The 11,149-nt window shown below is 37.5% G+C and overlaps 1 protein-coding gene and 1 long non-coding RNA gene across 2 annotated transcripts; one reads left to right on the forward strand and one right to left on the reverse strand.

The window, feature by feature from the left end:
* The first annotated feature begins 495 nt into the window (after positions 1-495).
* LOC136265978 (uncharacterized) lies at positions 496-1,812 on the forward strand. The gene is made up of 2 exons (XR_010705854.1): positions 496-610; positions 1,597-1,812. It is a non-coding gene; the product is annotated as an uncharacterized lncRNA (long non-coding RNA).
* Positions 1,813-5,578: 3,766 nt separating this feature from the next.
* Positions 5,579-10,351, reverse strand: LOC136267114 (uncharacterized). The gene is made up of 2 exons (XM_066062181.1): positions 10,237-10,351; positions 5,579-6,014 (listed from the first exon to the last, which is right to left on the reverse strand). The coding sequence occupies exons 1-2, from the start codon at positions 10,249-10,251 to the stop codon at positions 5,589-5,591; spliced, it is 441 nt and encodes a 146-aa protein (XP_065918253.1). The 5' UTR covers positions 10,252-10,351; the 3' UTR covers positions 5,579-5,588.
* Between the last annotated feature and the right edge of the window lie 798 nt (positions 10,352-11,149).

Here is an 11,149-nt window from a genome sequence, read left to right on the forward strand (position 1 = left end):
TAGTCAAAACTGCCAACAAATCCTCGCTCTTTTAAGCCTGGTAGTGTCTACATATTAGTCTGACAAAACATCCTACATAAACCCCAATGACAGGAAAGTGACTGCATGGACTGTCTGCCATGTACTGACGAAACTGGCAGTAGGGAAAGGTGCTTTTGTTACACAAACATTGCTTTTATATCATAGATTATATATTCTATGCTAGTCTTCGGCAGCTGTTTGTCCGAAGAATTATCTCTGGAAGAACCCATAACAGAAATAAAGAGTTGGAGCGCTAAAGCATAGATATACTAAACCATAGATTATATATACTACGTACCCGGGATTGGAAACGCCGGTTTTTATCCAAACTATCCGCGTTGGAGTGCACCCTTATGACAACGAAGCGCCTAGCCAGGCGAGTAGTTGATTCTTTTCATCTTCTTGTGAGTTCATAGCTAGCTAATAGAGATATAAAGGCTACTTAACTCAACATTTCGTATTTCGTGGGTTTACTAAATGAAGGCATTATTTGGAGTTAGCTGACCAGGTGAACTCTACAGGAATGGGCGGTCAGCGGCGGGGTCACCGGTTCTTTGAATTCTTACTCAGACCATGCTCAGACACAATGGTACGTACGTTATTGTTACAGAGCAGACAGCACACGTGATATGGCAAGGGAAATTACAAAACAAATTAAATTTTATGCAATTACAAAATTAGAGTGCATTTCTAGATGGAAAGTAGCCCTTAGAGTAGAAATTTTACTGGTGTGATGAGTTTGGGAGAATGAGACTATGACATTGATGGTATAGCCTGGTGGATCTTTCCATTGTAATGAAATAGTTGAACCATCCAGTTGGTGTCTAAAATTGTATCGGAATCTACCAATGATTGAAGTCTTCTGGTTTTATCATAATGTAATGTAATTTAAGCACACGGGGTCACTAATACTGCATGCTTGTGATGTAACCTCATGACATGTCAAGACAAATGGGGATTTGAAACAGACCATTTCTCCCCCACCCAGTGACAAAGAGAAAAAAAGTGGTCTGGCCTAACGGTATGGGTACCGGTCTTAAAACAACTACAGCATGTTCCATTGACGGGGTAACAGTAACTGTAGCTATGGTTGCAAGTATGGTGCATTTCTTGTACAATATTACGTTGTAATACCATTAACCATTGTGGGATTCTTCCATTGCAGAGGACAAGCTAAGTGTCCAGAATTACCTGCCCTACTTACCTTAAAGTGAATGTACCATAGTAGTGAGAAGAGTAGTGGTGATAAACGTACATGGCATCTCTGCTTAGCACAGTGCAGTATATGATTACTGTGATTTCCCTCTCTTTTGACTGTTGCATTGTGAATGCATGACATCAATGTGTTTGATGTACAGTGGAACCTGTCCTAAGCCGGTCACCTTCAGGCCAACATTTCTTGACATTTGCTTTATACAATTGGGTTAGTGTATAGCTGCCTCACTAAAGGAATTAAAGTTAGCCAATTTCAAGAGGTGACCTTTCTATACAGGACAGGTTCCACTATACATTATACAATGTTAGTGTTGCATTTGCTAATGTAGCTCAATCTTTATATGTAGACTGTTTTTGTAGGTCAACAAAACTCTTCCTGTGCTGTGTCTTTCTACCACTTGTCAAAGGATACAGTGACAGTGCTTGTTGCTGTGAAAGATTCATCTCACATTGAAACTGATAGGATTTTTGTAGTGGACAAGTTGACTATAGAAAAATTATATAATTTCTATGCTGTACCAAGCTCAGGCTGTTCTTAGTAATAAACTAACAACATGACGGTACGGCACAACAGTGTATGTTGCAACATATTGCTAGAGGGATGGTTGTGTGTATCCAGCAATGGAGTCGGGTATGACATGTCACTTATCTAGACTCTGTAGTTGCTGTGAATACATGTAGCTAAAACAGCCACTGCCGTGAAATTGAGTATGGTGGTAGGATGTAACATGCTCTATTACAACATTCATTATGTACACTCAATTGACTTTCTGTTCCAACACAGAAACATTGTACACTTGTCTCAATCAGTGCTCCATGTGACTATTAAATGTTAAAACTGTTTAGCTATTAGTAGGTCTTCTTTGGATAAATATTTTGACTAGCTGAAGTATTATTCAAGTTCGAGAGCTGTACAGTACCACTCTATATGGAATTGCCTATCATTTTAACTTCTGAAATCGTCCGGTTTACAAATGATTGAGACCAGAAGCACTTAAGAGTTTTACCATATTCTTGTAGAGGGGGTAGGAACAAAACAGCTAAGAAAGGGACATAATTACTTAGCTAGTACCACTTGGGCAACTACATGTTAACCTCGTATACATTTTTTTTTCTTTTTTTTTTCCCACACATCTCTATAGAATGCTAACAAAATATTTGAAAAATTAATTATAACCTACAGAAAAGAACCTACACAGAACCTACAGCATGCCCAGGGTTCAATGGGCAGGCAGGTGCCCCTCAGCGACAGCAAGATCAACTGCTGGAGGCACACACGGACACTTGGATCTTGAGCGTGATCCTCTGATGCACATAACTGAAGAACGGAGCAAGGAAAACCCCAAACTACAACGGAGCCAGCCCATCACCACAGAATATGGGGAATTCCACTTCTCGCTCAGCAGGCGGGCAAGATGTTTATAAGTGGTGGTGGCAGCCCTTCCCATGCCACCCGAAGTAGCCGAGTAAATGTACACGAGTAATTAGATCACGTGTCTCCGTTTCCAATCCCGGGTAAGGAGTATACAGTCTATTTCCGGTTGGTTGACTAGAGAGACAAAGTGTTAAAAAGTCACGTGCTTGAAAGTAGCCAATGAGATCAGCAGCCTTCAGTTTAAACTAGCGCCATCCGCCTGGTGTGAAATTTCATTGGTTATTTCTATTCACGTGATATTTTTGCATTTGGCTTACGTGGACAACCAACCTGAAATAGACTGTATAGAATCTATGACTAAACTTTACAAAGGGATTGGAAACGGAAGTAACTCACGTGACGTCTCTGTACAAATTCCCAATGTGACGTAACGAGCTCGAAAAATCATCCATGTTTCGCTTGCGCTAGTTAGTCGCCATAGATACTGTCCGTAGTTACGAGCACGATATTATTTCTCAATGGCTTTATTTGCCAACTATTAGCAATTTGTCGACTTTTAACTTGACGAATTGGTTAACCTAGCCTTGTACACAATAACAGGAATGCGTGTACAACCACAAGAGGCTGTTGTTCGTAATAAACAAGCCACCAGTATGTCAAGAGGTAAGCGAATTATGTTATGGCCACACCAGTGGCGGATCCAGGATGGGGCATTTGGGGCAAATTCCCCCCCCCCACCCCTCCCCCCCCCTTCAAGAAATTGCATACAAGATCGAGATACTCTAATAGAGCAGTCAATTACTCTAATAAAGCAGTCACAATGTTCATGAGGCAGTGTAGCTTACCTATGAAGCTATAAATAGGATTTTATTTTACATAACAGACGTGATATAGTTGGTAAGGATAACTAGCTATTATTGTCGTGACCTTTTTTTTTTTTTTTTTTTTTTTTTTTTTTTGGTCTTTGACTGGTTTTCAGCAAGTTTTTTTGGTCTTCAACTGTTTTTCAGAAAGGCCCCCCCTCTTTCCAAACTCTGGATCCGCCCCTGCACACCGTCTCATTTTTGTAGACTTTTCACAAATTCTCTGTGTTGGGAAGCAGCTTAGGTAGCTTTGTTTTGAAATCTATATCAAGTGTGTAGTGTAATAGGCAACTTGGAGTTATTGTATCAATTGTCATATTGTATAAAATTACTACTTACCACTTTACACTTGTGGACTTTTAGTAGGCCCATGACCAATGCTAGATATCAATTTACCATACCATCAACTACTACCACACTTGGGGGGTGTAAAGTGTGTGTTGGATTGCTCTGAAACCAAAGCTGTATGGCACGGGGATGAAAGACAGAATCTTCTAATTAGTGGTGTGCGATATCAGGATTTTTATTTCGATATGTTATCGATACGATATTGGGGTAAATATCGAAATTTCGATACGATTTTCGATAATTTTTATTTTATTTTTTTTAAATTTTTTTAATTCCGGCCCTAATGGCACTCCCATCCTCCCCGATCTCTAGCTAGAAGTTAAACCTAATTTAATTTATAAATGACAAAAAGCAGAAGAAAGAAAAAGCAGCTAAACCTACAGAGCCTACACAGGCCTACAAAAACACCGCAGGCCTACAAAAACACCAATAATTTTTAATTGTGTGGATGGTGTAATTGCGTGGGCGGACGATACTTATAAATATGCTTGAAATACACTTTACATACAAACTATTGCATAAAACTAGTAATAAGCCTAGGAAACTGGTAGACAAATTTTTAAAGTGGCTAGATAGCACAGAACCAACCTTCATTTCTAGCGTGATTGCGCAATCACACACTAAATGCTGTAGATTTATCGAAATATTCTTCGATATTTCGATAATTATCGCAAAATATTACCTTTTCGATAAATATCGAAATCTGCTCAAGCAGTATCGAAAATCGATACGATAACAATATCGACAAAATTATCGCGAAATCGATATTTTTTCGATATATCGAACATCACTACTTCTAATAAGACACAAAATTTTGAAGAAATCATCCAAGCCACATGATTAGACATCCATCAAAGAACACCAAATGACAGTGTACTGATGACCAACAAGCAAGAGCTCAAGATGCACTACCAAATTATATGTTTAAACAGTACGTGTACTTTCAAAAGAAGTGACAAACACTTATAGCTAGCTACATTGCACACGTAATTCATAATCAATGTACACATATTACACTGTACAGTTAAAATATTCAAAGTGTATGGTTTCTTTGTTAGTGTGACGGATTGTCGACTTAACACAGTCTGGCTGTACTGGTGCGGCTACCTTTAGCCAACTCTGTAGCAATGGTGAATGGCTTGTGTAATTAACTGAAGTCATACTGGGACCAATCAATCATGTTTATCCACTTTGTAGTATAATGCCACCTAAGTACTGAAGCTTCCATACAGGCCTCCTGCAAATCTATGATATCATAGAATGACCTGGACTGGGAATTGAAGAATGTGGCCCGGCCTGGTGGACCAAGTGTTCTATTAGCTAGTTGCAGACACACTTGCAGGACAGTATGGTATGGAATGGAATACATCTAAAGTCCGTTCTTTCAAATATACGACTAGTACAAGGTCACGGGTCATTGAAATCAGTCACTAAACAAACTGGATAAATCATGCACCAGCGTCCAATGTGTCACTACCGAAAATTCGCCGAAATACGGCTCCTGCAAACTCTTGTTATTGTCCTGGGAGACTTAACGTGCCAGCACAGGTAAACATTTTGTGGCTGAATCATGATAGTCATTATCACAAACATTCATGCAGACTGTGTAATCAAGTACATACATGATAATGCCTTCTTTTGTATTGTTCCACTACCATCTAATCACCTTTATGTTCACTGCACTATAGTTATACATAAACATACATCATGTATAACAAATACTTGTATAGTAAAAATTGGATAGCTACTAAAATAATTTAATATTGTTATATAATACCATCATCAAAACTAGTTACTTGCCCAGTTTCCATGGACATTCCAACTCTATAACTGATTTGCTGTCCATATTTCTTTGCTGCATGATTAAGGTTCTTCCCTGCTCTCATAATCTCCCTTGACAAAATCTGAATGTCACCTGTCAGCATATTGTCTTGTTGGCATCCTGAGCTCTTAATAACATTCAATACTGAAGCAGCCAGTTGTGCGCATGTACCAGCAGTATCAGTATTGCAGTGTTTCAGTTGGTCACAGTCAATACATTGGGTACTGGTGGTGTCACACAGTTTTGTTACATGGGACATCACTTTATATGCTAGTGCCAACATCTCTGTAATGTAATTCAAACTAGGAGCATTAAGAGCTGACTGGTAGTCTTCTTCATCTTGATCTTCAACCGATGGCCACATCTGGTCCTATGCAAAAGATAAATAGCTAGTTTATGTACATCTTTATTGGAAGTGATTATAATACATGATTCAAATAACAACAATACATAGTTTGTAAACAATAGAAAAAGTTAACAATTGCTTGTCATAGACCACAGACAAAATGTGATACCATGATGGGTACCTGAGAGATTTAACATACGTATGTAGGTGTATAATGTGTTCAAATTTACAATGCTTCACCATGAAGGTATTGCTGTACTTCAAATGAAGGCCTTTAAATAAGTATCGGGTACTCATTTTCAATAGGCCAGAGTAATACCCAGCAATAAATCAGATTCAAATTGTTCTAGTGGACTACAATTATTGTAATGGTAACCATTAGATGGTTTCAAAATTAAAAAGCAATAGCAGCAAGGAAAAGAAGTAACTCCTAACGGTAAGACTCAAACAATAGCTTGAACTTTTGAATGAGACGAGAAATTTGTTTTTCTTTGTATGTCTTGGAAAATTCTCAACATAAATTAAGCTCACTGTTTGTTTGCCTTTACAATGAAATATGGCATATACTTTGGCACATTACATCTTATGTATGCATCTCAGCCTCATGCTGAGTGGTAAGGTTCACACTATAATTATAAGTGGCAGTACTAACAAACAAAGCAGCCTCATCATACCAGGGGCGGATCCAGAGTCTGGAAAGAGGGGGGGCACCTTGCTGAAAAAAAGTTGAAGAGCAAAAAAAAAAAAGGTCACAACAATAATAGCTAGTTATCCTTTACCAAGTATATTATATCACGTATGTTATGTAAAATAAAATCCATTTATAGCTTCCTAAGTAAGCTACACTTCCCCATGAACACTGTGACTGCTTTATTAGAGTGATTGACTGCTCTATTAGAGTATCTCGATCTTATATACATTTTTTTAAGGGAGGGGGGGCACGTGCCCCCTGTGCCCCCCCCCTGGATCCGCCACTGCATACAGTACGATAGTAACTGTATGGTAGGGACAACAAAGGAGTAGGCGTGGCCCACGAAATAATATCACCCAAAAACCAGCCTCGATTTTTCCTTACGACGATGAAGCAGTATTGGTGAGGTAAAACTAAGCCCAGACAAGCTTTCAGATCGACCCGAAACGCTTTCAACAAGTTGCTACGGAATTTTTTTTAAATTTTATTCAACGGAATTTTCTACTGACTGACTGAGTAAGTGACTGACTGACTGATGCCTTCAGACAAGTGTAACTTGATAACGGCTAAGCCTAAGGCTACGGGCTTGATTTTTTCACTGCTCGACGTCACTTCGGCCCGACAGGTGCCTTTTGGCATACCGCAGTATGTACAATGCATTCTTCATGGACTTACTAGTGTCCTCCTTTGTGTCCCATTCATCTTTGCTGACAGGGAAAGGTGTCGATTTGGCACGAGCTTCCCTTCGAAATGGAAATCGTCCGTATTTTTCATCGTAGCTATTTCGATTGCAGAGGTACTTTTCAAACAGTTCTTGATTTGTATTGCTGTGTAACGGGTTGAACATAGCCTACAGCGAAGCGTAACGGATAATTCACTTTTCAGACGATAATTAATATGATTGGGGCGCGCGGCACGATTTCTTTCTTTTGGTATGCGTGGATTGTAGAGGTGCTTTTCGAACAGTTCTTGATTCGAAATGCTGTGTAACAGGTTGAAAATAGCTGACAACCAGAGTTGGGGTAGTTACTTCAGAAATTTAACTAGTTACTAGTTACACATTACTTTTATCCCATTTAAGATTTAAGATTAGGTACTGGGCAGTCAGCTCAGCTGGTTTGCCCAGGGGGTGAAAACCCCAAATGGTACAATCATATACATACATACATACATACATACACTGTGAAAAAAGAGGGATATAAGATGGTATTTCCAGTGGCTTATTGAATACAAAAAAGCTTGGTATAACCTGTATTATACTAACAATCCCACATAAAGCTTTGGTAAATGTGTTAAACATACTGAAACCATATATGTGATGGTATAGTGTGAGCATTATATCAGATATAAGCTATTTCAAGTATTGTGGTAATTAAACTGAAACCATACATGCAATAGTATAGTATGCATTATACTAAAGTATAAGATGAGTATAATACAGGATTTATATTAAGGCTTATTTGTATTCAATAAGCCACTGGAAATACCATATTATATCCCATCTTTTTCACAGTGATACATACATACATACATACATACAATTTGATAATTAATTACAGTAGTGAAGGTTAAGTACGTAAATAAATTCATCCAAGTTTCTTGATTCTATTATATTAATTGGCAACTCATTCCAGTCTTTAACAGTTCTAGGATAATAACTATATTTATAGGTGTTGAGGGTTGCTTGTGGCAGAATGAAATGATTGGGGTGATGTTGCCTGGTACAAAATTGAGTTCTTTGATAATGTGAGGGGATGGAGATCGGTAGTGTATTATTAATTATTTTATAGAATAGTGTTAATCTTGATGACTGACGGCGTTGTTGTAATGTAGGTATACTAAGAGAGGACAATAATGATGTAACACTATTTCTGGAGTAATCTGATAAAATCCATCGAGCAGCTCTTCTTTGCACCTTTTCTAACTTATAAATGTCAGTGTTATAATACGGATCCCAAACTGGGGCGGCATATTCCATAATTGGTTGAACCAATGTTAAATACACTGTTCTTTTAGTATCAGCTGGGCTGTTGTTTAGGTTTCGTTTAATAAAATTTAGCACTTTGGTTGCTCTGTTACTTACTGTTTGTATATGTGATGACCATGACATAGTGTTATCGATCGCTACACCTAAGTATGTATGGCACTTCTTTATATCGACATTATGACCTGATAAGGTATACGTATATTGTATGGGGTTCAGGGAACGAGTACACCTCAGCACAGCACATTTCTCAACATTTATTTTCATGTAACTTAGTTACAGTTACATTACTTTTCAAAAGGTAACTAAGTACTCTAGTTACTAGTTACTTTCGTGGTATAAATTATGACTTGTTTTTAACTTTTGTAACATGAATTTTGCTCATATATGCATCATTAAGGGATGCAATACACTTGTGCATTTAAAATAACAATTCTATGGCTTTTGCAGGTCAGTTTTAGTTATTGCTACATCTGTTACTCAAGCTGAATCATAGAGAACAGTACACAGAATCTGTCTACTTAATGTGGCTGTAGCATATATGGCACAAAAATTGAAGTGCTCTTGCTTTTAAAGCATAATTAATAATAGTTGCAATTAGAGGTGTGCGATGACTAATTTAGACATATCTCGATATTTCCTTTGAACTTATCTCGATTATCTAACATATCTTGATAACTGAAACAATTATTATTTTAGTAAACTGCTAATATTGTAACCAGTAAAGTGAGCAAATTACAATCTGAAGACTATAAAAAAGTGAAAAATGTTAGTCTTAACACTGTTCCCAAGTGGTAGGAGAGTTGGAGCCCCCAGGAGGTGCCTATACCATCAGGTATAAAAATAATTTATGGAAGTTTACAGATTAATAAACCTATCATCGTTATCTTGATAAGTATTGTGATATCTCGATAATCGAATATATCTAGATAATCGCACACTTCTAGTTACAATGTAACTATTGTAATTAAATACTATTGTAATTTAGTTACTTTTCAGACAATTACTCCTAGTTACAAGTTACTAGTTACAATGCAAGTAACTAGTTATATTACTAGTTACTTTAAAAGTAATTAGTTATGTAACTTAGTTACAAAAGTAACTAGTTACCCCCAACTCTGCTGACAACGAAGCGTAATGGATACTTCACTTTTCACACAATAATTAATATAGCTGGGGCGTGCGGTGCCTTTTCAAATGTGGTATGTGTGGGTTCACCAGTCATAATAAAATTATTTACAAAAAAGTTAACAAACAAGTACACGAAAAAATTTGGAATTTTCAACTAGAGTAGGAACCATAGCACATTGATAAAAAGTACTGAAACAAGTTGGAGTAGTCCATGATATTAAATCACTGTAAAACAATAAGAAGTGTTATATCCCTACTGTGCATTTCCGTTATGGTATCTTGAGCACAGTAGGGATATAACACTTCTTATTGTTTTACAGTGATTTAATATCATGGACTACTCCAACTTGTTTCAGTACTTTTTATCGATGTGCTATGGTCCCTACTCTAGTTGAAAATTCCTAATTTTTTCGTGTACTTGTAATTATATACACACAAACCTGTGTATCTGCCATTTGTTGGATCAAGTGAGCAATAGCATTTATCAACTGGTTGACACAAGTTACAACATCACCAGCCTACAATTCAGGTAAAGATACAAACACACAGTCATCTTTGCATCAGTACGTCAACTATAATATACTTACCCCTTCAGTATGTTGACCAATAGCCTTTAACTCAATACTGCTGGCTATGCTACCCAACACTGCTTCAGTATACTCACACTGACCAGTGTAAAAGTGTACTAGTATTTTAAAGGGAAGCTAAAGGAAAATATTTTGCAAATACACAAAGATCATGTATAATTATTGCTATAGAGTTACTTTTCCATGCCATGACGTGTCTTCTTGTAATGGCTGGTTCTCAGAGAGAAGGTGTAGTGTACATTCTGCTAGCGATAGTTGACCACAAACAGAGAACACACTCTCAACTGAATCACAGATACTCCGTACTGAATTATGGATGGCAGATTCCATTTCATTTTCAATGCACTATCAAACAGGATTAAATGATTAAACAGAGAAGTGTACGTGATGAGAGACGTACTTACTTCCAACACCTGTGCTATGTGGGCGGTTAATACTTTGACAACATCTGTTAATTTTGATCTGTAGTGCTGTGGATTCAAATCAGCATCCATTGACTGACTGACGGACGGACGAGGTAGATGGTAAAGAGGATTGACCAACAACTCCAGTGAGGTCTGTATACTGATACTGGTCTGTCTGAAATCACTGCTTTCACATAAGGGGACTATTAAAATATCATCTCAAAATACACACATTATGTAAAGTAATGTACAGTAAATACACTGTAAATCTTCAACTAACACAACAGTCCTTCTATAGTAGACACTTTGTACTGTCATAAAGTGTCGTCAGGACAAGTGTCCTGATAATCAAGGTGTCCTTA

This window comes from Dysidea avara, chromosome 9 (assembly GCF_963678975.1).
Source record: "Dysidea avara chromosome 9, odDysAvar1.4, whole genome shotgun sequence".
NCBI classification, from domain to species: domain Eukaryota; kingdom Metazoa; phylum Porifera; class Demospongiae; order Dictyoceratida; family Dysideidae; genus Dysidea; species Dysidea avara.